Source organism: Aptenodytes patagonicus, chromosome 22 (genome assembly GCF_965638725.1).
Source record: "Aptenodytes patagonicus chromosome 22, bAptPat1.pri.cur, whole genome shotgun sequence".
Taxonomy (NCBI): Eukaryota; Metazoa; Chordata; class Aves; order Sphenisciformes; family Spheniscidae; genus Aptenodytes; species Aptenodytes patagonicus.
Window position 1 is genome coordinate 3,564,872 of NC_134970.1, and position 27,591 is coordinate 3,592,462.

At 60.2% G+C, this 27,591-nt stretch overlaps 3 protein-coding genes across 7 annotated transcripts; all 3 read left to right on the top strand.

The window, feature by feature from the left end:
• The first annotated feature begins 33 nt into the window (after positions 1–33).
• On the top strand, positions 34–1,847 carry GOLT1A (golgi transport 1A). Its single transcript, XM_076357984.1, has 5 exons — positions 34–86; positions 727–818; positions 928–1,106; positions 1,272–1,335; positions 1,522–1,847. Exons 1-5 carry the CDS (start codon positions 62–64, stop codon positions 1,558–1,560), a joined length of 399 nt encoding a protein of 132 aa, XP_076214099.1. The 5' UTR covers positions 34–61; the 3' UTR covers positions 1,561–1,847.
• A 5,798-nt stretch (positions 1,848–7,645) lies between these two features.
• Positions 7,646–12,421, top strand: REN (renin). The gene is made up of 10 exons (XM_076357982.1): positions 7,646–7,746; positions 8,379–8,535; positions 8,709–8,832; positions 9,050–9,168; positions 9,339–9,535; positions 10,342–10,350; positions 10,775–10,897; positions 11,495–11,639; positions 11,749–11,847; positions 12,260–12,421. The coding sequence occupies exons 1-10, from the start codon at positions 7,646–7,648 to the stop codon at positions 12,419–12,421; spliced, it is 1,236 nt and encodes a 411-aa protein (XP_076214097.1).
• A 3,311-nt stretch (positions 12,422–15,732) lies between these two features.
• On the top strand, positions 15,733–26,078 carry ETNK2 (ethanolamine kinase 2). Of its 5 annotated transcripts, none has more exons than XR_012997001.1 (9): positions 15,733–16,005; positions 19,922–20,181; positions 20,646–20,783; positions 21,991–22,133; positions 22,249–22,332; positions 22,784–22,953; positions 23,651–23,724; positions 23,898–24,261; positions 25,426–26,078. XR_012997001.1 is itself a non-coding variant. In XM_076357994.1 (9 exons), the coding sequence occupies exons 2-9, from the start codon at positions 19,348–19,350 to the stop codon at positions 23,968–23,970; spliced, it is 1,203 nt and encodes a 400-aa protein (XP_076214109.1). In that variant the 5' UTR covers positions 15,962–16,005; positions 17,698–19,347; the 3' UTR covers positions 23,971–25,222. The 5 variants fall into 5 exon arrangements, 3 of the variants coding, with proteins under 3 accessions (XP_076214108.1, XP_076214109.1, XP_076214110.1); XR_012997000.1 differs by having other exon boundaries at positions 25,463–26,078; XM_076357994.1 differs by lacking the exon at positions 25,426–26,078 and adding an exon at positions 17,698–19,608 and having other exon boundaries at positions 15,962–16,005; positions 23,898–25,222.
• Positions 26,079–27,591: the final 1,513 nt, after the last annotated feature.

Sequence of the window (27,591 nt, forward strand, 5' to 3'; positions counted from 1 at the left end):
GGGAGGCACGTGGAAGGGCGACCGCCCTCGCCCGGCCTCGCCCAGCCCTGCCGCCGGCAAGATGGTGTCTCTGACCGACTTCCAGCGTAAGCGGGCGGGCGGGCTGGGGTGGCCGTGTCCCGGCGGCGATGCCCATCCCCGTGGGAGCAGGACGCACCGTGGGGATGCTCCGCAGCACCGAGTCAGGGCTGGAGGCTGCTGACCGGCGTCATCGGGGCAGGGAGAGGGTGCAATGGCAAGCCCTGTCCTGGGGCAGGGGGCTGCGGTAGGAGCCCTGCTGGGACGCAGGGACCAGGCAGGGCTGTGTGTGGGGACCAGCACCGTGGGCGCTGCAGAGCCAGGCTTGCCCTCACCCTCTGCCCCAGGTCTGCGTCGGGAACAGCAACGGGAGGCAACTGGGAGCATCGCCAGCCTCTCCCACCGGCTGCCTGCACCGACACCCTTCGTGCCACTGTTCAGAAAAATGCTGGAGATGACCTTCCCGTTTATTTTTTCTTTGTGGTTCATTCTTTATCTGGCAGCCCAGAGGAGTTTCTGGGGTACACGACAGTCTCCCCAAGGCTTGGGCAGGTGGACAGGCTGTTTCTAAGCTTTGGAGATAAATCCAAAGCACATTTCTGGGAGGGAACGGGCCAGGGAGGTGCTGAGGAGAGCAACTGCAGCCCAAGGTGGGACCTGAGCTGTGTGCCCGAGCCCCCGCCTCAGTCCTCCTCCCGTCCTCCGCAGGGATTGGCGTGGGACTGGTCGGCTTTGGCCTCTTCTTCATCCTTTTTGGGATGCTCTTGTACTTCGACTCGGTGCTCCTGGCCTTCGGGAACGTGAGTACGGTGGGGCCGGGGCTCCCCACAGCAGGCGCTGATGCCCAGGATGGAGCAAAGGGTCCATCTGGGCAGGGCTTCTCTCACCTGCTCCCCTTCATCCTCCCAGATCCTCTTCCTCTCTGGCTTGGTCTTCATCATCGGCTTCAGGAGGACCTTCACCTTCTTCTTCCAGCGGCCAAAGCTGAAGGGCACCAGCTTCTTCCTCGGGGGGGTCCTTATCGTCCTCATGCGGTGGCCCCTTCTGGGTATGCTGCTGGAGGCATATGGCTTCATCACCCTCTTCAGGTCTGTCCCGCAGCACCCAGCTCTGCAGCATGGCACGGGTGCCCCGGGCTGGAGAGCAGGAGCTGGGCGAGCCTTGTGCCCTGCAGCCCTGGGTAGAGCCCCCACTGCTCCCATCCCGGTAAAATTCTGGCACGGGGCTTAACAGAGACTTTTGTTTTGGTACAGGAGTTTTTTCCCTGTGGCTTTTGGGTTTTTGGGCTCGCTGGCAAACATCCCCGTGCTGAGCAAGGTGAGCAGGGTGCTGGGCATAGTTCTCCCGGGCAGATGTGACCCTGGGGGTTTGCAGTGCTTGGGTGGTATCAATCCCGATCGCCGTAGTTGGGACCGGACAGGGAAGGTCACCATGGTTTCTCCGCAGCCCCCCGAGGATGCACTGGAGGATTTTAGGGCTAATCAGGATCTGTCCCTGTTGCAGCTTTTGCAGAGGGTGGGAGACAGCAGCTCCATGGTGTGACCTGCGAGACGGGCCGAATCGCTGGAGATGGGACGGCGCGAGCGAGCCCTGGGTCCAGCTCTTCCATGGTGAGCTGTTGCCTCTCTTGGCTCTGGGACCCTCGGCACCGGCCGGAGCCACCCCTGCTGCGGGGATAGTGCCTTGCTGCCTCACAGGGCTCCTGTGAGCAGCTCCTGAGCAAGGCTCCAGGGACCAAACATTGTGCCAGACAGGCTTCTGGAATTATTAGTGTTATTTTATTCTTTTTGTCTTCCCCTGTTGAAAGATTTAATTAAAAAGTGTGTCTGAGACCAAAGTCAGACTGTGCTCCTTTCCTGTGGCTCAGGGCTTGCTCCAGCTCTGGCTCCTCTCAGCATCACCAAGAGGCATCATGGCCATGGCTGGAGATGGCACAGGGACCTTCTCGTGGCTGAAGGTGGCAGGGGAACCTTCCCATGACCGTGGCTGGAGGTGGCACGAGGACCTTCCCATGGCCATGGCTGGAGATGGCACAGGGACTTTCCCATGACTGTGGCTGGAGGTGGCACGGGGACCTTCCGGTGGCCACGGCCCCGGCTGCCCTGGCCACGAGCCCCGGCCAGTGCGGGCAGCCCTGGCTCGCAGGCAGTGGCTGTGGCACTGCCTTCCCACGCGTCCCGCGGGGATGTGGGCTGCGGAGAGCAGAGCCCGGGGAGCTGCAGGAGAGGGCAGGGGAGGTTAGGAAAACACCCATTAAACCACATTAACATTTCATGACCTGATCGGAGGAGAGTAAATTACCCCGTTCAAATTCAACGACCATGAAAAAGCAAATGACATCTGGGGTTATTAATTAATTGAGAGATGCTGGGGTGGGAGCGGGGGCTGGAGCAAATCCACAGAGTTACAGTGCTGATATCTCTGAGCATTATGGGCCAGGACTGGCATTTCCCATACACCTATTTCCTGCGGGATGTGGCCAGGAGGGAGCAGAGCTGGACCCGCCGGCTGCTGCCTGGCAGGATGGAGCTGGTGGTAACCACGGTGGTGGTGGGCACCAGGATAGCTCTGCCAGGATTTGAGCCAGGGGAACATCTACAGCACCCCGTGCCCACCCCAACGCCAGCATGGGTGCTGGGGGGGGCTGGCTGCCTACCCATGACCTCCGGGGTAGACTGCCGAGATCTGCGGCTTACTCCCCAGAGGGGGATCCGGCCTCATCCACTGGCATTCAAAGCGCCTTTTCATCTGCTGTGCGCCTGCACGGCCCCAGCACACCTTCTGGGAGGGCGAGGGGAAGCTGCTGCTTTCCAGCCTGTTTCTGTAGGGACAGAAAGCGGCTGTTTTGGCTGGCTGCTGGGGGCCCCATCACGTCGCATCACCCACCATGTCCCCTCTGCGTCCTCTCTGCAGCTGATTTGGCCTCAAGAACCGTTCAGGCCCAGGTACATCAGGTGCTTTTAAACCCTGCTCGAGGCAGGACCTGCGCTGCTGGATGCTCTGGAGGACAAGCATCCCCCGGTGCGAGGGACTGGCTGCTCACAGGGAGACCTTCATGGCAGGCGGGAATCCGAGAACAGTGCGGAGCTCTCCTAGCTTAACATCAGATGATTTTAAAGGAGCTATTTTGTTTGGGCTGCAGAAACTCTTCTCCCCAGGAGCACAGCCAGCACTGCCAGAGAACTGGTTAGATAACTCAGTGGGTCTGTGTGATCAGAGACACAAGCTAAATGGATGCGAGCCAGGTTTCTATGAGCACTTGGGAAGCTGGGTGCAAGCAGGGGTTTAATTAAACCAAGGCAATCACATCAAAGCTGGTCCCTGTGCAGATACCCTTCTTAACTTGCAAGAATAATTAATGAGTTTGAGTTAAACTTGTTCCCTCTTGATTGAAGTGCAGCCTGATTGAGCTGGTGGCAGTGCCTGTTGGCACTTAGCAGGTACTGCACCAGTGCCCAGGTTTGCAGTGGGTTTGCACCAGGTGAAAGCAGAGCTGGGAGCTGCTCTGACAGCTCAGCTGATGTGGGGTAACACATTTGGGCACCCAAACCCCAGCCCCAGCAGCCAGGTTGAGCCCTGGGTTACGGAGGATGAGCTCCCCAGCAGGTATAAATCAGGGCAGCCCCCTCCTTGAGGCTGGGTATGGTTTCTTTGCATCCCTGGGGGGTCTGGCTCAGGGGAAGCTGCTGGGGAAGCTGCTCCCTTGCTGCTGGTTTTGAGGGGGTGCCTTTACTTTGAATGCAGATTGCAGCGGGAGGCTTTTGAGCAGGGGGAAAAAAGAGCTAGCGACTTCCTAGCATGAGCTTGGCTGTAGGCAGGAGGAAGGTAGAGGTGGGTTCAGTCCTGCTGGTATCAGGGCCAGCTTTGATGATAAAGCAGAGGGGTTTGGAGCAGAGCGAGAGCTGGGCAGCTGCTTGTGGAGGAGGGATGGGCGAGGAAGCATGGGCTTGGACATCACGCAGGTAAGCGAGGGCTGCAGCCTCCCTAGTGCCTAGCTGCAATCCCTGCCTTTGCCTCACCCCAGCTGAAAACTTGGGCTGTAGAGCAACTCTTCCTGCTTAAGCTTCACCTTCAGGGCTTCGCTAGAAGAAACAGGAGTGGTCGTAGAGACACCACGCGCAGGATAATGTGATTCCCCCTGTTTAACACCCCCATCCCCAAGGCAGCAAGCATGGATGAGCAGGGTGTGTGCCCCCGTCACTTCACCCTGCTGGGGAAAATCAAGCCAGGATGGAGCGTCATCCCTGGGTGGCAGCGGGGGATGCTTCCCATCAGGCTCCAGAGTGACCCGGGGAACCGCTGTGAGCTGCCTCTGGGGATGGAGCAGGCAGCAGCGAGCCAGAGCCGGCGGTGCTCTCCCCAGCCTCTGTTTCTGCAGCTTACTGCAGGGGAATGTTTTCCCTCTGGTTCAGTAAATTGCAATTTTAATGTGCCCTGCCAGAGCAGTTTTGGTTTTAAGCAAACACTTTGGGTGAAGCCCCGGCTCTGCTGACGTCAATGGCCAAATTCCCCCGGTGTGTGTGCCATCCAGAGCCTCCTCTAAGTCCTTCCCAAAAGTTGCTTTTGTGCTTGAGCTTTTTGGTCATCCGGAACAAGAATCCTCACAAGCCTCGTGTGTTTTTACTAGCAACAAACTCATGAACTAGAAAAGTGTGTAAAATGTGTGGGAAGGACAGAAATACATCTACTTTTTTTTTTTTTTACTGTTTTAAAAGATCCCTTAAGAAATAAGGCTATTCAGTAATACTTCCTAATAATTCTATTTAAAGAGGGAAGTACTTAGTATTTCAAGTTTTATTTTAAGAAATGCGCTTGTTCAGCCCAACACTAGAGAAGAACACATTTATCTTGCAGGAAAGCATTTGTTTCTCTCTGGAAAGCATTTTCCTTGAATTCACTTTTAGCTCAATCGTTTGACTCCTGGAAAGCAGGCGGGGAAATAGCAGGGGAATGCTCTTAAGTTATTTCCGGATGAGCTGCTCTTTATAGGATACATACTTGTGTGAAACCCCAGCCCTTTGCAGCAAACTGCAGCAGGTTTCCCACAGCAGTGCATGAATCAAGTGGGGAGATCGCAGCCTCGCCTGACAGCCTGTTACCCTCAGTTGTTGCAAATTCAGGTTAAGTGATGCTTTGGTTAGAACTGCCTGATGCTTCAAGGCTGTGTGGGAAGAGTTAAGCATCTTCCCTGCAGGTCTGGGTTTCCTGAAGGGCCGGGGATAAAATCAGTGCAGTCTCAGAACTGGCTGATGTCCCTGTGGATGTCCTTCCCGTGCTGCCCTGCAGAGCCTGGCCCTCGCCATGGCTCCTGCTCCAGCCCTTCGAGCTGGAGGAGTGATGTTCCTTCCCCCTGCCCTGGTTCCTATAACCCTGTGCACAAATGCACCCTTTGCAGGTTATTTAAAGCCCAGCGTCAGGGCTTTCCATCGCTGCTCCCATGCACCAGCTGCTCATCCCTGCTTGCTGCTGGTGGAGGTGACTGGAAAATGCCTTGCGGGGATTTTCCTTGCATGGGGGAAGGTGCCCTGTGCTGAGGGGCGTCCTCGAGCCCTCGTGCTGCCAGCGAGGCAGGTCAGCCTCAGGGCTAGCACTGGCCACTGCAAGGCAACAGCCCTCAGTTCTCTGATGGGCTTGGGTAAGTTGTTTTTGCCTGTTTATGCCTTGTTTTCCCTTCCAAAGGGGTTGTGGTGCCATACCCTTGGCAGGGAATGGCTGTTTTCCTCCAGGACTGGAGCGGGCTGGTGCTCCCTTTTCCCTGGTACCCGCAGCCCTCCACCATTCCCAGCTGCATCCTGCTCTGGCTGCCCCCCAAGAAAGGAACCCATCTGTTCCTCCCAGGGGAAAGCCATGCCCAGAGCATCTAACGCTCCTCGGGGCTCCTGCAGACGTGCCTCCCCTTGGCCATGGGTCAAAGGGGAGATGGAAATGCCGGAGCCCCACGGCCCCACATCCTGGGACCATCTTCCCCTGGCTGACGTGGCCCCTTTCCTTTGAGGTCACGCTGCAGCTCCAGCCTCTCCTTTGGGAAACGGGGCTCGGCAAAGCGGGCAGAGCCTGCGGGATGCCCGGGAAGGGGATTTATGTCCCATGGCTCCCCGCCAGGCTCTCTCTCACATCGCTGCGGCTCCTGGGCTGGGCCGCTGCCTCCTGACCTCTGCGCCTCGCTGCAACCTGCGCGGGGCACGAGGCTCCCCTGAGTGACGCAGCGCCAGGGCTCAGCGTGGGAAAAGACGTCAGGGCCGGGGGGAGCGGGGCTGCGACCCACAGGACAGAGCCTCGGTGCCCGCCAAGGTCAGCCTTCCCCTGGCTCCAAGCACCGCAGCCAAAATCCCACAGGGGAAGGAAGCGTTAAAGCCCCAGTTTTGGAGGGGAGCTTGTGGGGTGTCCTCCTCGCCCCCCCCAGCACCGGTGTCCCCTGGACAAGGGTGACAGCAGTTCACTAAACAAATCCCATGCGCAACAGGAGCGCACTGGCGTGATTGCGTAGCTGGGGGTTTCGAGGCAGGGACAAGTGTGTCATCAGGTTTCTTCCAAGAACATTTTTATTGCCTTTGCAGTCATTTCCCACCGAGGTTCCCTGAGGTCAAGCGCTGGGCTGGGAGCCACGGGGCCTGATCCAGCACCCACCACCCTGGGCTGGGCACTGCTTGGGGAAACACAGCCACGTGTGAGCTGGGGGCCAGCGATGCACCTTGTACAAAGGAGTTCCCTGCAGCCCACGCTGAGGTTTTTGAGCAGCATCTCCCTTCCAAAACACAGGGCAGGGCTGGGCACAGCAGCTTGGGCACCCAGAGCCACGCTGGGCTCCTCTGCACCCTGCTTGTACAAGACGGAGAACAGACCGCTCCTCCCGACCGTGGTGTGCCTGGCTGGCCTGTGGACACTTGTACCTTGATCTAATATCATATGCAACAACTGCAATGAGTTTAGCTGTTCTCTGTCCCGGGCTCTGCATCAAGGCTCTGCTCCCTCACTGGTTTAATAGACCTGGGGGGGCTTTTCCCCCTCTCTGTGCTCAGAGCAGCCCCCATAAGGGCAGTGGGGCCTGGTAGGTTTGCAGCTGGTGTCTGCGTGGCCGAGGGGGCTGTGGCTGAGTGCCCTTTGCTGTTCCCACCCCCAGACCTTTGGGGAAAACCCCGTTCCTCTGCAGCATGGAGCTCAGGGGCATCTCCTTGGCCAGACTGCCGTCTAGACCTGAGCCGCCACTACCTGCGTCAGCATCACCCACCAGCTCTCCTGACTGACACCAGCAGGCATTTGGCCCGTGCCCTGCAGGCGCCGTGTTAGTGATGGCCAGGTGCTGACACATAGCAATGCTATTAACTGTAGGGAGCATGGGTTCATGGCTCCCAGCTATTCGGAGCTCCCCTTGCCAGCCACATTTGTCAGCTGTGCCCACCTGCCACCGGGCACAGGGCTCTCCCAGCTGTGCCACCCTCCGCAGGGGTCGTCACGGTCAGCATTTAGCTACCTGCCCACAGTGCTGCCTGCAGGATCCCCAGCCCTGCCCCGGCCGGCGGGGAGGAGAAACCCACACTGATGCAGAAACCCAGGCTATAAAAGCATCCTCCCCTTTGGGACGCAACGAAGCTGCTGGCAAAGGAGGCAGCTGCCCCGGGAGAGCGCGATGCCGGCAGGACGCAGCAGGAGGGTGCAGCAGTATCTGGTGGTCTTGGCCGTGACCTGGGGCGCCAGCTTCTTCCCCTCGCCAGCCCAGGCTTTGCAGAGGTAGCAGGCGTGCGTGTTGCAGGTGGCCCACAATGTTGTGGGTCTTGCTGTCTCCCCTTGGTTTTGGGTGCTTGGACTGGTGCTGAGGACCGACGGACTCTCCTCCCGCGGTGCCTGCTTTAGCCATGCTGGGAAACCCCCTTCCACCTCCTTTTCTGTTCTGCGCTAGCACACCTGCTCTTCCTTGCTCCTCTTCCTCTCTCCCCTCGAGCACCGCATGGCTCAGCAGCACCCCTGTCTCCCAAATAACCAAGGAGGCCAAGACGAAGCGTTTCACCTGCAAAGCAAATGAGTCGAGCGCGGGGCTGGGCTGAGCCCGTGGGTGGCTGCCTGGTGTCGGTGGATGCCTCCTGCGGCAGCCAGCCCCCGTGGGCTCCCTGCCCTGGGTGGGCTGTGGTGCATCCCCCCCCCCCCCCGGGGCCGGTGCGGGGCTGGCGGTGCCGTGGGAGCGGGACCCACCGGGGCCCGGCTGGCAGCCCCACGGTGCGGGGTGCTGCGGGGAGCTGCTGCCATCTAGAGCCACCCAGCTGGATTTCCTAAGGCAGGAGTGCTGGGGGGGGGGGGGGGAGGGGGGTGACAGGGAGCTGAGGGGTGCTCCCCGGCCCCCCAGCCCTGCCCTCGCCCCCCGGCAGGATCGCGCTGCAGAGGATGCCCTCCATCCGCCAGACGCTGCAGGAGATGGGCGTGAAGGTGTCGGACGTCTTCCCCGAGCTGAGGCAGAGCAGACGCAGCGGCGTGGCCGGCCCCAGAAACGGGACGGCTCCCACCCTCCTCACTAACTACCTGGACGTGAGTCTCTCCCTACGTGGGGGCTTGTCACCCCAACACGGCCCCGCACCCCGCAAGTCCCACCCGCTGCACCCCACGGTGCATTTGCTGCCAAGGGCTCGGGTCTGCGTAAACCCCCTCTCCTGTCTGAGCCGTGACCCCAGTGATGCTGCCCAGTGCCGTGCCTCTTCCAGACCCAGTATTTCGGCGAGATCAGCATCGGTACCCCCACGCAGACCTTCAAGGTGGTCTTCGACACGGGCTCGGCCAACCTGTGGGTGCCATCCTACAAGTGCTCCCCCCTCTACAGCGCCTGCAGTGAGTACGGGGACATGTCCCTCCACCTGGAGGGCTCCTCAAAGTGGGCTGGGGGGGGGTTACCTTTGCACAGCGGGCTCTGCTGCTGTCCGGTCCCCTGGCACTGGGGCAGGGTGGGTTCATCATCCCACGGAGGCTGGGGGAGCAGAGACCCGTAGCCGGTCCTGCCGTCGCCGCCTCCCTCGCTTTCTTTGATGCACCTTCTCCCTCTCCCCAGTTTCCCACAGCCGCTACGACTCCTCCAAGTCGCGGACGTACATAGCCAACGGCACGGGCTTCGCTATCCGCTATGGAACGGGAAGCGTCAAAGGCTTCCTCAGCCAGGACATCGTCATGGTGAGTGCGTGCCCTGAATTCGCAGACCTGGAGCCGCTGGCTCAGCAAGGAGACGCCCACGAGTGGTTCTGCTCCCCCATAAGAGCATCCCCAGTTACCCAAGAGTAAGGGGGCTCTTTGGGGGATTTAGCCCCCCAGCTCCCTGCAAGGACACTTGTGCCCTTCCCCAGGTATCAGACATCCCCATCATCCAGGTCTTTGCCGAGGCGACGGCGCTGCCTGCCTTCCCCTTCATCTTTGCCAGGTTTGACGGGGTGCTGGGGATGGGCTACCCCAGCCAGGCCATCGACGGCATCACCCCCGTCTTCGACCGGATCCTCTCCCAGCAGATCCTCAAGGAGGATGTGTTTTCTGTCTACTACAGCCGGTGAGTCTTGGGGGGAGCAGGCGCCGGGGCTGGGGAGGTGTTTGTTTTGCAGGGCATGGGCATTGCAACCACGGCGGTGCTGGGTTTGCGTCTCAGGACTGGGAAAGAGCCATGGCTGGGGCTGCAGGACCTTGGGTGGGGTGGAGGGCACGGGCATGTGGAGGATGCCTGGAGGAGCTGGGGTGGAATGAGGCAGCACAAGAGGCAGAGCCAGGTGGATGCTTATCTGGATCTGCTGGGCAGGGAGTGCCTAGGCTGGGAGCGGCTGCTCCCCGCTCGTTTGTCACTGTCAGATTGCACAGTCACCAGCTCTGCTAGTGGGGCTGGAGCAATCACAGCCAGGAGTGGATTTAGTGTTTCATCTACTGGCAAAATTAAAAAAAAAAAAAAACAAAACAAACTATTGAAGAAAAACCTACACCAGCAGGCAAACCTCCTTTCATTTCTTGCCCCAAAACTGTTGTGCCCCAGCATCCCTCCTCCCAGCAGCACCAAAACCCACAGGAGCAGCGGGAGGGCCCATCCTGGCAGAGCAGGAACGCTGCCCCCCGGCCCCACCACTCCCCACTGGCCCCAGGTGCAGCAGCCTGGCAATGTGCGGTGACAAACAGCCCCACAAATGCATGCTTAAAGCAGGCATGGTAGCTCTTTACCTCCACTGAAGGTGGATCCATCAATAACGAACAAAGCCTAACGATGCTGGTTGCAACTGCAGCCTCGTCCAAGTGCCACTTGGGTCCCCTCGACACCCCGGGGACACAGCCGCCCTCGGACCACAGGCTTATGGAGCATCTCTCTCTTTGCAGAGCTTCGAAGTAAGAAGACGAAAAGCACGAGTGCTCTCGAGGCAGCACCCACTAACAGTCACCCGCGCACCCCGGGGCCGGGCAGCAGACCCTGCTCCCACTGCCAGCCCCAGGCGAGCCCTGCCCTGCGCTGGCAGCTGGGCACTGGTCCATAGGAGCTCACACACTGCATCAGCCCCGCACTGGGCTCTGCCAGCACGCCTGCCCCGTGCAGGAGCCAGCACCGACCTGCTCGGAGACCTCAGCATGTGGCACCCCTCTCCTGCGGGCTCTTGCACCCTGTGCACTAACTCGGGGTTTCTTCTGCTCCGTCTTGCTCTCTGCCACTGCTAACCGGGTCAGCAGAGCCTCACGGCCGGGGCTGGTCCCTTCTCCCCATTTTTTCAGGGACAGCAGCCGAGGGGGAATCACTCCACTGTGTTTTACACCCTAGGAACGCTCCTCTGAAACCTGGGGGGGAAATAATCCTTGGAGGCAGTGACCCAGCCTACTACACCGGGGACTTCCACTATCTGAACATCAGCAAGAGCGGCTACTGGCAGATCAGCATGAAGGGGTGAGGCCAGGGACTGCCTCTGCACAGCACCGGCCGCATCCTGCAGACTTCCCTGGGTGTGCGAGGGTGGGCCTGGGAAAAGCTTGCTGGGTGCTGGGGAAGGTGGTCCACGGAGGCATGTGTTCACTCGGTCTTGCTGGCGGATGCCTTCCCCTCTGGAGGGGAGCGGGGTCGGTTCCTCCAGCACAGAGTTGCATCTCCATGCTCAGCAAGGAGCCAGGATCAGAGCTGGGGAATGCAGAGGGGGTGGCACTGTGGGCTGATTCAACTTGGAAGCCGCAGTGGAAGAATTTAACCCCCTTTAGTCCTGCAGAAGGAGTGTCAGGCACTGAAACAATTCTGCTTTGTTTAATGTAAAAAAATAAAAACCACACATGATGAAGCTTAGCTTTCACATTCAAGAAGCTTGAAGGGAGGCTTCCTGGTGCGCCTGGAGGGTCTGTACTCCAGAGGCACTAGGAGCAGCACATGCTCTGCTTGGCCAGTGTTCCCTGGACAAAGATGTGGCACACTCCCCCATGGGCACACGCAGCCCTGGGAGCTGAGCTGCAGCTAATGTGGGAGACTCGGGGTCACCCCTCTCCCCTCCCGCTCCAGGGTGTCTGTAGGGGCTGAAATCCTGTTCTGCAAGGAAGGCTGTTCAGTGGCTGTCGACACGGGAGCATCCTACATCACCGGCCCAGCCGGCCCTGTCTCTGTGCTGATGAAAGCCATCGGGGCAGCCGAAATGGCCGAAGGAGAGGTGAGCAAACCCCCTCTGCCCCACTCTGTGTCCCTGCCCCTTCGCTGCCTGTACCCCAGCCCATCTCTACCCCAGCAAACAGGCTCAGCGCTGTCTCCTCCTCCTGCAGTACGTGGTGGACTGTGACCGAGTCCCTCAGCTGCCCAACATCTCTTTCCACCTGGGTGGGAAGGCCTATGCGCTCAGCGGCTCAGCCTACATCCTTCGGGTAAGCTGCATCCCTCCGTGTGGGGTGGGAGGGTGGCTCTCCCCAGGCTGGGTCCTTCTGCTGGGGAGAGCGGTGCATCTCGGGGTGCAGCTCTCCTGGAGCATCCTGCGCCCTCCTGGCTCCCCTAAAGCGGCAGAATGACGCTTCTTGTTTTTTCCCGAACCCTCCTGTTTGGCAGCAGTGTCCAGATGAGCCAGAGCAACCCGTCGCTGCTTCCTTAGGTGGTTTTGGGGAGATTTGGGGTGAGCAGCCAAAAGCAGAGACAGGCAGGGATCCTCCTTCCTGGAGGAAGGAATGTCAAGGCCAAGCAGAGGGTGTTGAGCTGGGGATCACAGCCCTTCCTCGGGCACGCTGCAGTAGAGATCTCCCTCCTGGCACCTCCATCACCACGTGGGTCTCCTCCTCTTTGCAGCAATCCCAGTATGGGGAGGACGTCTGCGTGGTGGCTTTCTCGGGGCTGGACATCCCACCCCCAGCTGGTCCCCTCTGGATCCTGGGCGCCAGCTTCATTGGGCACTACTACACCAAATTCGACCGGCGCAACAACCGCATCGGCTTTGCCACGGCCCGCTGACATCCGGGGGGGGCTGGGGAGAGGGACAGGGGAACCAGCCTGGAGGCAAAAGTACCACCAGGAAGAAACGATTTGAAGTGCAAGAGAGAACAGCGTTTCCTTACAGCTCAGCCACCTCCTCTCTTTACTGAAGCAACTGCAAAACCTCGCCTTCTCCCACTCCAAAACCCCCGCTCTGCTTCCCGAGAATCTCTGCTGCAGGGGAGAACTGAGCCTTAAATGTATCTTCTAGTAAGCGTGTTCAGTCTGGAAATCAAAGCGGGATCCTGTGTCCGGAGTTGCACCTCCAGGGACTTTTAGGGTGATGTGCAATAGAGCACCTGGCATGCAGTGGATCGCTGCTGGCATGGAGGTGCTCGCAGGTTGCAGACGTACAGAGGAGGGGTGATCTGTTACAGTTTGTGTTATTCTTTGAATGGGAGAAAAATAATCTGGCTGTGTTTAATGATAGCTTTAGCTGGTGTTAACCCTACCCCTCTCCATGACTTCAATATTAAACAATCTCAGAGCAACAGGACACTGAGTGGATACTTATTCTTGCAGAGGGGAGAGATCAGACACTTTTATTAAGAGAACTGGACAACAAGTGTTCCCCTGCTAGGATTCACCACAGCAGACACTGCATTTATGTCCTTCCCTGTTTCAGAAGAGTGAAATACCCTCCCAGCTAGCGCCACAGCATCTACATGCAGGCATATCAGGGTCTTTTCAAACAGCAAACAAGCCCTTTCTGCAGGATTCGAGCTGCTGTGTGGGCTACCCGTGCCTCGACCTGTCTTCCCATGGGGGGCTCAGGACCACCAGTCGCACCCCTGGGGACAGAGGGACAGGGCTGTACATCTGCTTTGCTGCTCTTTAGGGAGGGGAAGGTGCCTGCAGGTCTGACTAAGGGTCACTGACTTTGTCCCACCAGAAAGGCAGCTCTTGCTGCCCCAGTGCCTGGATCTGTTTTCATTGCCACGCTGGCTCGAGCTAACAACTAGAGGCTTGTCTCTGTCCTGGCCACGTGTGGAGATGCTCAGCAGGAGCGTGCTGGAGCTGCGAGCCCTGTGCCGGCTGGCCCGGCAGGAGGGGCAGACCAGTACTCCCAGCTGGAGGCCGACATTTCCAGTTCTGCGGGAGAGCTGCAGTGCTTCAAGTTACAGCCCAGCAGCTGCGAATCCAAGCTCTCCCCAATGCCAAGCAGTTTGCAACACGCTCTCATCTCCAGTTCCACCAGCTCAGGTGCTGTGAGTGCCGTGATCCACAGCCGAGCCCTGGGAAACGTGCCTGTACAGCAGAGCACAACGCTTGGGCTTCTGGAGCAGAGCCTGGAGCAAGCCACCATCTGAGTGCAATCACTCGCAGAAGCTTCTCATCCTCATTTCTGCCACCGGTGATGACTGCCGACGAATTCCCAGTGCTGCCCGAAGCACAGGCTGACACGAGCTGCCTGGCTGGCACGGCTGCAGGGATGTTCGGGAGAGCGATGCTCCTGCCAGCACCAACATGGCTGCTGCTGCGTGACCTTTCCAGACAGGTAGGCAGCAGCCTCCGCTCTGCTGGCCAGCCCTCCCTCCCAGCGCGGCACCTCGTCCCCTGCCCTGCCCCATGGAGCGGCAGCGCAGCCTTACAGCAGAAAGGATGTGGCTAAGCGGATGTTTGTCCCTCCTGGGAGGGTCTGTGCAGCTGCGTAGCATTTAAACCTCTTAAAGTTGGGATGCACAACCCTGGGTCTCCGGGGACGGGAAATTCAAGGCACCCAACGATGTTACTTGTTTCTTGCCATCGCCTTCTGCAGCACTGATCCATCACCTCCAACACGGGGGCGAGGAGAGCAGTAGCAACGGCTCTTCGGGGCCTGGGGGTGGAGGGAAGGGGCCCCAGCGGTCAGCATATCTCGCTTTCATCCAGCGTTTCCTGAGCACACCCGGGCGCTCCAGGCAGCTGCTCATCAGCACAGGAAACCCCAGGGGCTGGGAAGCAGCGGCAGCACAGGCAGGGAGGGCACGGGAGGGAGGGCAGGCAGAGCCGCCCAGAGACCCTCGGCCAAGGGGGCATCTGCACAGGTCAGCGCCGGAGCTACAGCCCGGCCTCTCCGCAACCTTCTGGCTGTACAGAGATGCTGGCAAGCTTCTCCCCTTCCTTTCCTACCTCAGGGAAACTCTCCAGCTGGAAATAACTAAGCCTCCTCTGCCCTATTCTACACCGCAAAGGCTCTGGCCTGGAGAAGACTCAAGTGGATCTGAGCTTGAAAAAGCACCAGGTGACTTAAGCCCCTATGATGGCTTTTGCCTATAGCCCCCAAGCTGGAAAATGGTCAGGCTGGCCTAAAATAGGATGTTTTTGTGGATCCAGTCCTGTTCCTATTCAGCACAGCGGTTTCAAGCAACGGGAGGGAAAAATGCCTGGGCTGCTTGCGGTGCTGCTCCTGGGCCCCTTAAGCCAGCCTATTAACACCTCTAATCGCCTGTGCCAGGGCAATTTCCTGGTGGCTGCTGCGCAGTCCTGGCTGGGAGGCACCGCTAACCCACAACTGCCCCGTATTAACGCTTGTGATTGTTATGGGCGAGCAATTAGGCCACACTCAGCCCAGCGAAGCGGTGGGAGCAATTATGACCATCCTATTAAAACGGACAGAGCTCGCTCTATATTTAGAAACACGGGGAACTGGCTGGTTTGTTTTTTTCCCTTTCCTTAAATGATTTTCCCCAGGTCTCTGTGGTCCATTTAGCTGGTTTCAGCCACAGCCAGCTGTAAACTTTGGAGGGGGCATTCTCCGCTCCGAGCCACGTGCAGTTGTTATTTCCTCTGATAATGAAGCCGGGCTGGAGCGGTGTCAGCGGTGGGGCTGTGCCAACGGGCGAGTCGTGCTCTATCTTTAACGATCAAACCTCTCTCCAGCCCACCCGTAAATCCCCTACGGGGGTCGGCGCTTGGTGGGTGAGATGATAGCGGGGCCGGAGAGGCCGGTTCAGAGGGGCCACGTCCCTCCTAGAGCCCAGGAATGCTGCCACCGCATCCTGGGGCACATCTCATGCGCGGCATCCCCATCCTTTTTATCCCAGACCCCAAAGGGGTTGGGGATGGGGGGGGGGGGGGTGCGGAGCCCCCCGGGATGGCTGAGGGGCTCCGGGGAGAGGGGGGGGGGAGGGAGGGAGAGGAGGGATGGGGGCGGAGGGCACCGGCAGCAGGTGCGGGCGGGGGGGTCCCCCGGTGCGGGTCCCCCGGTGCGGGTCCCCCGGTGCGGGTCCGGTGCGGGTCCCGCTGACCTCACAATGCGGGCGGGCGCTGCCGCGGGAGGCGGGCGGCGGGAGGCGGGCCGGTGACTCATGGCTTCCCAACGGCGGGCGGCTCCTCCCCGCGGCCGCCGGCCCCGCGGCAGCCCCCGGCACATGGGCCGCGGCTCCGGGAGCGCGGAGCTGGGTATGGCCGTACCGCCCGGCCGCTGCCCCGACTGCCCGGGGCCGGAGCGGGGCGGCGGTGGGACCCCCGCCGTGCCCCACCTCGGCATTGCGGTGGACGAGGGCGACGTGCTGCCCGGGGCGCTGCGGCTCATGCGGGAGCTGAGACCCGGCTGGGAGCCGGCGAGGGTGAAGACCAAGGTACGCCCCGCCGGGGGGGGGGGGAGCGGGGGGCAGCCTGCGCGGAGCCCCCCCCCGGGGACCGGCCGCCGCAGCCCGCGCACCCCCCGCGGGGTTCGTTCGAGGGGGCTGCAGAGCCCAGCCTGGGGGGCTATAGGGTCCGCTCGAGGCGGGCTGTGGGGCTCACCCCGGGGTGCTATAGGGCCTGCCCTGGGGCAGCTATAGGGCTCACTCTGGGGGGGCTGTAAGGCCCACATGAGGGTGACTGTAGGTCCCACCATGGGGGGCTATAGGACATGCCAAGGAGGGTACGACGTCCTGTCCCCCCACCCCCGGTTCTCCCCTCCACTCTCAGAGCGTAACCGGGGCCAATCAGGTGTGTGAAGGTATGACACCGCAGGCTTTGGGGACCCCTCGGGCAGTCACTGAGCGGTGACTGTGAATGCAAGTGTGTCCCCAGGGTCCCTCGAGGTTGCCAAGGTGGGTGAAGGCTGCGGGGATGTCAGGGCAGCAGCCTGTACCGCTGGTCCCCCCAGAGTCTCTCCTGCAGGTGCTGCACCCCTGCCTGCACCCAGTGGGCCCCTGCCCACAGGAGTAGCTGCTCCCAGGAGCAGGTCTCACTTGGGTTACTTGTGGGCTTGCACCTCTGCCAGGTCGCGTGGGCTGAGCGCAGGTTCGGATGGGAGCTGGGATTCAGCGCTGGGCTCCTTGCACGGGACAGGGCTTGGCTGTCTAGAGCTGGCAGGGCTTTGCTGCGGTGGCTGGGAGAGCAGGGCTGGCAGTTGCCTGCCGTGGGAGTCCCTTTCCCCCTCCTCACCTCTGCCCAGGGGTGCCAGGTCTCGGGCGGAAAAGCGAGGCTGGTGGTGTCTGTGCCCTCACCGGGCTCCTGGCGATGGGCACGAGAGTGTGGAGGTGGCGGAGCTGGGTGGTGCACTTGAATGTATATACGTGTGTACGCACACCCTCTGAAGGCACATGCTTCCCGTGCGCCTGGAGTATCATTAAAAATGTATTAATAGCCAAGTGTAATTAATTACAAGAAGCTGCAGGAAAATACATATGAAAGGGCAGATGGCAATAGGCAGGAAGCTCGGAGTTCGAGTTCCTCAGAGCACAGAGTCGTAGGGGCAGGAAATGTCTCGGGCTCTGTGCAGCACCGAGCACAAACCTCGGTGGCAATGGTTGTTTGAGAAGGACCCCAGCTCTCTGGTATCCAGGCTCTCTCCAAGCATTGGAGGGGGTCAGTGTTCAACAGCAGCTTGTGTGTGTGCGCGCGTGTGTTTTTAATTTAAAAAAAAAAAAAAAAAGGGCAAAAAATCCCTTAGGAGTTGGGGGGGAAAAACCTCCAGTTGCATTTCTCTTAGCTGCTATCGCAAGAGCTGTTCGGGAGGGGATTGGAGCAGTGCACTGGTCCTCAGCTGGTTCCTATTAGCGTTCCTGTTCGCTTTCCTCCGTGCACTGGAGCGGTGCCCGGTTCACACCACCTCGTTGCACGGTGTCAGTGCACAGCTGCTTGCAGGGGCTGTACCAGGCTGTGCCGGTGACACGGAAAAAATCTCCCAGCGCTTGGGGCAGGGTGTGGAAGATGGGGAGGAAGGGTCTGGGTGCTTCGCCTGCCCTCTGCCTGATGGGGTCTTCAGCCCCCTGTGCTCCAGGTTGTGCCCGCTTTCCAGGGCTCCCGTTCCTCATTCTTTAAGCTCTGTCCCTGGGCAGAAGCATCTCTGTACCAAGAAGGCACAGGCAGTATCGGTGAGTCAGCCAGCCACGCTATCAGGGAAGCACGCACTCCTCCATCCCTCATCTGGTGATAAGAAGAGCAGCAGCGATGTGGAGCCAAACCCCTGTGAGGACTCCGGCATGGCTGGACTTTTTTAGCCTGACTTTGGCAACAAGGTGCCCTGCTGCAGTCCGGCCCCAGGCTGCCGGCCGCCTCTCGGGCTGGGGAGCGGTGCTGGGTGTGCCTGTGCGGGGAGGCAGCCAACGCGGTGGCGCTTCGGGGGTGCCGAGGGGTCTCATGGCAGGCGCAGCACCGGGGTGTCGGGTGGAGCTGCTTCGCTTCAGCATCTTTGCACAGGGCTTGGGTCTTGCTTCGCATTTAATTGCCGCAAAGCTCCTGGTGTGGAATCACACTCGCTTTCTCCCCCACCCTGCTCACGCCACCGCAGCAGGGAAGGATTTGGGCTGGTCGCAGCGCTGCGGCCCTGCTGATAGCTGACTTCACTTTGGATCCACAAGGAATAGCACCGGGCATCTCCCAAGCAGCTGCGCTCGGGAGCTGGAGGAGCTGCCGCCTCCAAACCAGGCGAGCCCCTGCATGTGTGTGTGCAGGTTGCTGACGAACCACGTGTGAGTCTCCAAAGTTAGCTGCCTGGAATTCAGGGGGGATAAGGTTCAGTAATCCCATTAAACCTGCTGGAAAGGGCTGATTGGGCTGTCGAGCAGCAAAACAAAGCAGCGCAAGGACTTCGCAGGCGAGGCGACGCTGAGCACCTCAACAGGGAGCCGTTCACCTGCAGCCAATGTGCGTGTGGCTGATGGAGGGCACTGGCCCCAGGGTCCAAGGTCTTCTGCGTGGATGGGCCATGACAGCTTTTGCTTGCTGAATTTCTGGCCTCTGGGGCCTGGCAGGACAAGGAGAGGAGAGACCTGAGCGTGGCACCGTGGTGGAAACACAGATTATCTGGCCTGGGAAAAGCAGCTCGGTTGCTTGAGAAGGTTCAGCCCGCCCCAGCGCAGCCGAGGGGCAGCAGCCCGAGGGGACGTGGCGCCCGGCTCGCCACCCGCCCTGCTCACCCCGAATCCAACACCAGCCAGCTGTATAACGAGGGTTGTTAGCGCCGTCTAACTTCGGGTGTCTCATTCCAGTGCTTTGAGTTTCCCTCGGGAGGCTGCATGGGGAGCCCTATATATAGGCACCCTATATAGGAGTGAGAGTTGCTGAGTGGGATGTCTAAAATTAGCTGTCCCACCCCCGAGCACCGCTGCTGCCGTAGCATGCGCCCTCGCCCCCCTCCTGCTCCACCAGCGTCACACCTGCTCCGGCTCCCCGAACCCAAAGGGGATAAAGAAATCATTCTCGTGGGGAGCAGCGGCACCCCGGCACGCTCGGCCTCGGTGCTGAGCAGGAGCTGCGTGGGGCTGAGCATCCCGCCTGCGTGGGGGACGATGGGGCAGGGGTCTCCCGTGGGGCGACGGAGACCCAAACCCCTCGGTGCACCGGAGGCGACTGGAATCACCGCGGTGTGGAGAGAGGAGCCCAGCGCGGGCGGCAGCGGCAGCCCCTGCATGTGCGCGGGCAGGCGGCCAAGCCGGGGCGACGGGAGAACAAAACTCTCTTTCCATCTGTGAGGAGCCATCAGAGCAATGACACGAGACGTCCCCAGCAGAGACGTCCCTGCCTATCAGCGACCCAGCCCTGCGGGGAGGGTCGGGAGGAGGAGATGGGGTGGTGGTGGTGTTTGCTCCGTGTTGTTTGCCGTTTGGGGTTTGGTGTGGTTTTGTTTTTTTTTTTCCTCCTTTTGCGACAAAAGATTTGCGCAGATTTTTTGGGAGCGATTCCCGGGGCCGCTCAGGTGCCAAGCGTGCTGGCAGCACATCTGGCCTGAGCTCTTCCTGAGCTCCCAGGTGAAAAACGGCAGGATTTCCACCCAAATCACCAGCTTTGTGCAGCTGAAGCCTCGTGCCTGTGGCCCCGTGCAGAGCCCCAGTTCACGCCTGAGCCTCAAGGCCTTGCAAACTCGTGCCACCTGCCACAGGAGCTTTCCTGGCTGCTGTGGGCACTGCTGCTTCGTGCTTTCTTTTGCCCGTTGCCTGTTAACTGCCTTTGCCACGTTGCTTTCTCCCTGGGGTCTGCTGGTGGGAAGGGGGTTTCCCCCACGCCTGGCTGGCATGGCAGGGATGTACAGGCATCGGCTCTGCTGCCCTTCTCCCCCTCCAGCTCTTCACCGATGGCATCACCAACAAGCTTGTGGCCTGCTACACGGACGAGGGCATGGCAGACGCCGTACTGGTCCGTGTCTACGGCAGGAAGACGGAGCTGTTCGTGGATCGGGAGACGGAGCTGAGGAGCTTCCAGGTGCTGCGTGCCCATGGCTGCGCCCCCGACCTCTACTGCGCTTTCCAGAACGGGCTCTGCTACCAGTTTCTGCCGGGCATCGCGCTGGGGCCCGACCACGTGCGGGACCCCCACATCTTCAGGTGTGCAGGTCTGGGGAGGAAATGCAGGATGGGGAAACCGGCGGGGGGTTTGCTCCGTGTTTCCAGCTCTCCCCCTCGCTGCCTTTGCTCCAGACTGGTGCTTGAGCATCGCTGATGTGCACAAACCTGGGCGGTGCTGGGGGATAAATGGGCCACGCTGCAGCCGGGTTTATCACCATGTTTTTAAAGCATCAGCTTTTGGTGAATAGAGGTTGCACAAGAACCGTGGCTTTTATCTGAACTTGCCCTGGAAAGGTGAATGCTGCTTTTGACCCAGACAGGGTCTTGAAATGCTTCAGAGGCTCACAGCTGAAATGGAGGGGAGTTTCAGCTGTGCTGACTCTGCGTTTTTAAACGTGGCTTTCGGGGAACCCCTCTCGAGATGTCTCAAGGCTGGTTTTGAGGAGCGCTCCTCTCGGGGATGCTGCTGCACCTCTCACCCGTGCATCCGTGTTTCCTTCCAGGCTGGTGGCCCAGGAGATGGCCCGGGTACACGCCATCCACGCCAACGGGAGCCTCCCCAAACCCATCCTCTGGCAGAAGCTGCACAAATACCTCACCCTCGTGAAGACGGATCTCAGCCCAAAGGTATCCAACCCCAGGTAAAGGCAGAGGGATCCCAAAGAGCCAGGCTCTGGCTTGGGCATCCGCTGCCCACCCATCTCTAAGTCTTCCCCGTACGGGACCGGGGGGAAGAGCCCCAGTTCCCAGGTAAAGCCTCTGCAGGAGTCTAGGGTTGGTGAGCGGGGCTGGGGATGGTGTTGAGGCTGGATCCGGCCACGCAGCCGGTTCTGGATCCCTCTGCAAGCAAACTCGTGGCCAAGCCCCCAAGAGCAGGTGGGATGGAGGCATCTCCGTGCACCCTTCAGCGCCTTTCCTCCTGCCAGTCCGGGAGCAGTGTTAGAGCAGAGACAGCTCTGGGCTGTGTTTGTACAGCACCCAGGCAGGATCCGTCCTGAGCCAGAGACTCCCACCTGCTGTAATAATCCTCCTCCTCCTCCCTGCAAATCTAGCCTGAATTTTAAGCCCACCCTAGAATAAGCTGAAGCTCAAGCCCTTCTTAGGGCAGGGATCTGAGCAGCAAGGTGAGCTGACGTTGGAGGGGATGCTAGAAACCCAGTACAGATTAAAACAGCCAGTTCCCACTTCAAACCAATTCATCCCATTTCTGGGAGCCTGGGTTCACACCAGGTGAGTGCCGGGGTGTCTGGGAAGGATGCGGGCAGCCCCAAGAGGTGGCGGAGGTGAACAAACCTGAAGGCAAGCGAATAATTAACCTGTTCCCTGAGCAGCAGTGGCAGGACGCAGGGCTTTTCTCAGCACTCGCCCCGCTGCAGGCAGACTTTACCCAAGCCTGCACCTTCAGTGCAGCCAATTAGGTAATCATTAACTGCCTCTCCTCTTGGAATTGAAACTTCTGAGGTTACTGAGAGGGTACGTGCCCTGGCAGAGCCCAAAAAAATCCCATTGCCTGGGGGTTAGTCGGGTGCTTTGGGAGTGAGCACTGGGGGGCTCGGTGGCTGGTTGGGTGAATTTGGGGGATGGATGCGGGTGTTAGTGGGGAGAAGGGAAGGGCTGAGGCTGTACCGTGGCATCTGCCAGGCGCCCTGGGTACCACACAGCACACCGGAGGATATCCAAGCCAAACCTGACCTTGCCACCAAAAATGGCCTCGTTAGCCCTCGCTTTGTGTCACTGATGAGTTCGCTTATAAAATGCACAGAGGGAAGCAAGGGGCAACGCTGTCCCTCTGCCCCCAAGGGAGGTTCCCCATGAGCAGAAGTGATTCCACCCTGTCCCCTTCCCCAGCCTCCAGCAGGACGTGCCCAGCCTGGAGATGCTTGAACACGAGCTGGCCTGGATGAAGGAAACGCTCTCCCAGCTGGGGTCCCCCATTGTGCTTTGCCACAACGACCTGCTCTGCAAGAACATCATCTACGACAGGACACAAGGTTCGTGGCAGCAGCTTCGCATGCCCGGTGGAGGGGTCTGTCCCTCGCCCACTTTCCCAGGGGCCGGCGGCTCCATCTCCAGCCCCTCTCACAGCCCCTGCCTTTGCCTCCGCAGAGCACATTCGCTTCATAGACTACGAGTACACTGGCTACAACTACCAGGCTTTCGACATTGGAAACCACTTTAATGAGTTTGCGGGTGAGTTGGGCTCCTCTCCACGGCACCAAAGGTCCCCCCAGTTCCAGTGGCTGGCCCGGGGTCTCCCTGTCCCTGGGGATGGAGAAGGCAAGTTGCATCCCCAGTTCCATGGTGGGAAATGGAGTGGCTCCTCCTCGGGCTGCCCAGGGTTAGAGGGGTGTGCGAGGGAGGGTCTCTGCTGGCGTCGGGCGCCGTGCTGCCGGCAGTGAGCAGCCTGGCTGCTGCTGGGATGCAGTGCCCGCATGAGCCCAGCTCTTAACCATGCAAGGGCTGGGTGCGTGCCTCGGATCAGCGGGTTGATCCCCAGCTTGTGCAAGCCTGGAGCTTCAGGGGTTTCGCTCAGCCAGTCACGTACGCGGAGAGCCCTGTGGTCACGCCGCTTTGCCCTGGAGAAACCCTCCCTTTCGCCCTTCTGCCCCTTGGGCATCACTGACCCCGGCTCCCCTCGCAGGCGTGAAGGAGGTGGATTACCGCCTCTACCCCAGCAAGGAGACCCAGCTGCAGTGGCTGCGCTCCTACCTGCAGGCCTACAAGCAACTCACCCAGGGGGACCAAGGAGGCACGGGGGTGTCCGAGGAGGAGCTGGAGGCTCTCTACGTGCAAGTGAACAAGTTTTCTTTGGTGAGTGGAGATGGGAAGGAGCCTCTCTTGATGGCTTCCCATGGGATGGGTTTTCCTCTGCTCTCAGGTGAGCTGGGGCTTCGTGCAGCAGCTCAGCTGGTGAGAACAGGGGTGCAGGTACGCAGCCTGGGGGTTTGGGGGCACCTGGGGCAGGAGGCTGCTGCAAAGAGCCCGGCTGCACCTCAGAGGCACTGAACCCCTGGGCAAGGTCAAAGATAGTGCTGACTGCCTGCCATCCCACCGACACGTGCCAAGGGACAGCATGTCTCTGATAGCTGTGGCCTTGGGCATCCCTTCAGAGAGGCCAGGCAGACCCTGAGCGCAGCTGAGCACAGAGAAATCCTCTGTGGTAAATGCCATGGGCAGGCAGAGCCAATTTTCTGGAACCTTAGGGCAAAATCTCGGCTGGTTTCCTGGCTGGACCTGCCAGGAGGGATGTCCCAGCTGCAAACACAGAGGTTGGTACCCTGAGCACGTTGTTCGGCATCCTTCCTGCTAGCATCCCTTGCCCAGGCTGGGACCAGCCTCTGGAGCATATAAAAACACACGTGTGGGCCAGCCCCAGCTGGCTGCCACCCCGTGTCCTGTCGTCACAGCTGCAGGACTTCTGGGACCCAGCCAGGAGAGGCGCGAGCGACTCGTTCTGCGGGCAGGGATGCTCCGTGCCCATTTCTGATCCTTGTTTTGTCCGTTGCAGGCATCCCATTTCCTCTGGGCATGCTGGGGCCTGATCCAGGATAAATACTCTACCATAGACTTTAACTTCTTAAGGTGAGTCTGCCAGGGCTGGGGGGGGCATTTGCTCCCAGTGCAGTTCAGTGTTAAATGACGGGAGCAAGAGGATCCCAATGGTCCCTCCATGCTGGAGGGATCCTCTGTGGCCAGGGGACATGGGGCTGCGGGGATGAGTGTCTCATGTCTGTCCCTCTCTCTTCTCTCGGCAGATATGCAAAGCTAAGGTTTAAACAGTACTTCAAGATGAAACCAGTGGTCACAGCCCTGCAGATCTCCAAATAGCATCTCCGGCCTGTGAGACCCTGAGCTATTTTGTCCTTGCTGCGTCCAAAGCCCTCGCATCCCCCTCGCCCCTTCCCCACCCCAGCTGGGGGCGAGGGCAGGTCCTGATGGTGGGAAGGGGGACGAGAGGAGCTCTGACCCAGCCACCGATTAAAGGAGACCTTGGACATACCTGAGACTGGACCATGAGATGCTAGAGAGGACCACAGCCTCGGAGAGGCCCCTGCCTACACAAGGAAGCCTTACCATCGCCTTAACGCCGAGCCCTGGCTCAGCCCCGGTGCCCGGCAGGTCCGTGCTTTGCTGGCACTACTGCTGCTTGGCCTGGCACCCGGTTTGCTCCCTCTGTGCTGTCCCCGAGGGGGGGAAACGGGTACCCCCGTCTGCTCAGGAGCCCCCAGAGCTGCCCAATGCACACGCTGTGCCCATCGCCTTCGCTGCTCCCTCTGTCCCCTCTTGCCCTGCCTGCTCAGTGCCAATTGGGCTCCCACCCTCATACCAGCACCTTTCTTGGGTCAGTATTGATTCTGGGCTTGGGGCTGTCTCTGAGCATGGGACCCTTTTCCACAAGAGGTGGGTGCTGCTGCGCTCCGGCTCGGATGGTGCAAAGCAGCAAGGGGCAGCCACAGCCCTGAGCCACGTGGGCTTGGGACCGGCGAGCTTTTGCTGGCGGGTGCTGGGTGCCTGCACCCCCTGCGCTGTGCTCAGCTCGTGGCTGGCTCTGCTTTTCCCCACGGCCGTGGTCTCCCAGACTCCCATTAGCTCCCTGCTCCCATCATGGCTCCCTCGTAGTGTCCTGTGCGGCCAGAGCAAGGGGCTCCCAGCTCTGCCTTCCCCATCTCCCCCGGGGCCAGGGGGGTCGGTGCTGCCCCTCACATGGGCGCCATCCCTGTGCTCCTCTCTTGGCTCTGTCCCTACATGGGACCCCCCGGCAGCAGGTTGAACGGAGCAGACCTGCTCCATGAGCCGCGCACAACATCCCCTGTCAGCACTCGGCTGCTCCCCCAACACAGGCTCTGCAAGGGTGATCCTGGCCTGCTGAGCACTGTCCAGCTCATGACAGTGGTTGTGCATTAGCTGGGGGGTGAAATCAGACACCTCTGCCCCTGCCTTGGCTGCTCGGCAAGTGGTATGGGGACAAGGTGGCCGTCCCCTCCACACGGGCACAGGAACCTGCCCCAGCAAGAACCGGGACTGTTGTTGCATCTGGTGTTCATTTTGGTGCAAAATAAAAGCTGCTGGTAGCTGGAAATGGGGGACGGTGGATCTGTGGGGACTGGTGCAGGACTTGTGCCGGAGCAGGGACAGCATCCCTAGGGCCTGGGGGTGCACTCGGCTGTTCTCTTGCAGCTGGAGGTGCTGGGGGAGGCCAGAGCAGGAGCAGAGATGCTGGTGGTGGTATCTGCTCGCAGGGTGGGCTGCTGATGTGCCTCCATGCTCCTGATCTTCCTTCAGGTGTTTGCATGCAGCGCTCACTGCCCCTTCCCTGCAGGCAGCAACGGCCAAGGATTGTCCTTGTCCCAGAGCGATGCCCTGTGGTTTAAAAGAGCCTTCTGCAGAGCTGATCCCACACCTTCATCGTGGTCCCCCCGAGGCCCTGCTGGGCTGTGGCTCTGGCAAGGGCAGGTTGGAGCACTTGGCTGCAGCGGGCACTGGGCGGAAGAGGCTGAACCCCAAGCCCGCTGCCACGTGGGGCAAGACCTCGAGAAAACACAGGTGAGAGGTGGGAAGGAGAGGGGAGCAGCTTGGGACCCACCACGGACGGACAGGGCAGGAGAAAGAGCTGAGAAACAGCACAAGTGAAAACATTGCAGGGAGCAAGAGCCTTAGGAGGGGACTGTGCTGGAAGAGGGGCAGGGAAGGGGGGAAACAAGCAACCCCCATCTATGCCCTGACTGCCTGGGGCGAGAGCTCCTGGTCCAGCCCTTGGCTCTCCCAGACCCCAGGCTGGCAAAGTCCAGACCCAGATCTCTGCTCCAAAAAGTCATCTTTATTGTGCCAAGGGGTGGGGGGGGGACAATTGTAAACAAGTATGTGAAATATACAGGTTAAGTTACTCATTGTCTTATTAACAAAATAAAGCTCTATCTATATTTACAGTCTTTAAAAAAAAAAAAAAAAGAGAGAGAGGAAGAGCTGCATCTTTATCGGGCACATCTGCTTCCAGCCCCCTCTGCAGCACAGCCCATCCCACCCTGGGAGCCGGCACCCCTTCCCCAGGGACCCCGGCCCCAGCCAGAGCAGCACAGGGAGAGGGAATAAATAAAGCACTGACGAAGGGAAAGAGAGGAGAGAGGCGTTTGCTGGGTGGGTGAGGAGGCAGGACCCTCCCTTGGATAAACAATGTCCTGTCGGCAGTCCCGCGGGGTACAGGGGAGCAGCACCGGAGCCCCGATGCTGCAGAGCTGCTGCTCCTGACCCCGATGCTGGGGCTGAGTGCCTGGGTCCACTGCAAAGCCCCTGTTGCAGGGCTCGTCCCCCCCGCTGCAGCCTGGAGCCCGGGCAGCCACGGCTCCTTCTGCACCCCCAGCAAAGGTCCCCGCGGTGCCAGGCTGGAGGCCAGGCTGTGGCTGCAGCCGGAGCCGCGGTGCCTGTTTCTGGCTGTTGCCACAGGGCGGTGCACGGACTCTGCGCACAACCGGACACCGTGCATGCAACAGCCGGCCATACAGCCACGCTGCACCCCAAACACCCCTGGGCCGGGCTCTGACCGGAGCAAAGTATTTTCTTTTAATTATTTCCTTTTTTTTTTTTTTTTTTTAATTGCTGTTATTTTTCTCTCCCTCTGTGGTTTTCACGATGCAGATCGCAGGTGGAGCCTGCGGCTTGCAGAGCCGGGGCGAAGGAGGGAGAGGTGCCCAGGGACAGACGGGGCACATATCCACCGCAGCCGGGGCTTGTGCCCGGCCATGCCCGGGGCAGGGACTGGCGGAGGGCTGGGGTAACGGCTCAGCCACTGAACAGGCACCCACTTTATTTACAAAGTGGGCCAGAGCTGTGAGGGGCATAAAGGGCTGCTCGGAGCCCTTGGCTGGTACTAGAGCCAGGCGAGAGCTAAATATGGCTCCATGGGAATGTGCTGGCAGGCTCTAAAGACCGAGTGGGAAACGCGGTGGGGAGGTCAGGCGGGGCTGAGCAAGGGACAAGCGTGTCCCCATCCCGTGTCCCCAGCAGTGGGGGCTGGCGGTTGCAGGTGAGGCTCTCTGCAAGGGACCCGCGGGTGCTGGAGGGCTGGGAGATGCTCTGGGGGTTTTCCCGCACCCCGATACCCTCAGGTACCTCCTGGGGAGCTGCAGGTGGGTGACAGCTCAGCAGCCGTGGCACCCACATCCCTGGGCCAGGTGGCCTCAGCTCCCCGTGCCCCCACCACCGGAGCAAGGCTGAGCCAGCCCTCGCCAGCTTGCCCAGTGGGGTCAGCATGTCCCGTCCACGGCCCCATGCAGCACACATCACCGCTCATCACTCCCCTAGGAAGCACCCCACCCAAAATCCTGGGATGCCTGCCTTCGTGGGACCCATTTGCAGGCAGGCAGCAGCGAATCCTGCCTGCCAGGATAGCAGCTCTCCTCTGCTCCCAGCACAGCCCTTCGGCCAAGTCCCGTCCCGTTGGGGGATGCTCTG

Coding starts and splice junctions, on each gene's coding strand:
- GOLT1A (XM_076357984.1), top strand. CDS start 62: ATGGTGTCTCTGACCGACTTCCAGC. Junction 87..726: donor GTCTCTGACCGACTTCCAGC/GTAAGCGGGCGG, acceptor CGTCCTCCGCAG/GGATTGGCGTGGGACTGGTC. Junction 1,336..1,521: donor ACATCCCCGTGCTGAGCAAG/GTGAGCAGGGTG, acceptor TCCCTGTTGCAG/CTTTTGCAGAGGGTGGGAGA.
- REN (XM_076357982.1), top strand. CDS start 7,646: ATGCCGGCAGGACGCAGCAGGAGGGTGCAGCAGTATCTGGTGGTCTTG. Junction 9,169..9,338: donor TCAGCCAGGACATCGTCATG/GTGAGTGCGTGC, acceptor GCCCTTCCCCAG/GTATCAGACATCCCCATCAT. Junction 11,848..12,259: donor GCTCAGCCTACATCCTTCGG/GTAAGCTGCATC, acceptor TCCTCTTTGCAG/CAATCCCAGTATGGGGAGGA.
- ETNK2 (XM_076357993.1), top strand. CDS start 15,733: ATGGCTTCCCAACGGCGGGCGGCTCCTCCCCGCGGCCGCCGGCCCCGC. Junction 16,006..19,921: donor CGGCGAGGGTGAAGACCAAG/GTACGCCCCGCC, acceptor CTCCCCCTCCAG/CTCTTCACCGATGGCATCAC. Junction 22,333..22,783: donor CCACTTTAATGAGTTTGCGG/GTGAGTTGGGCT, acceptor CTCCCCTCGCAG/GCGTGAAGGAGGTGGATTAC.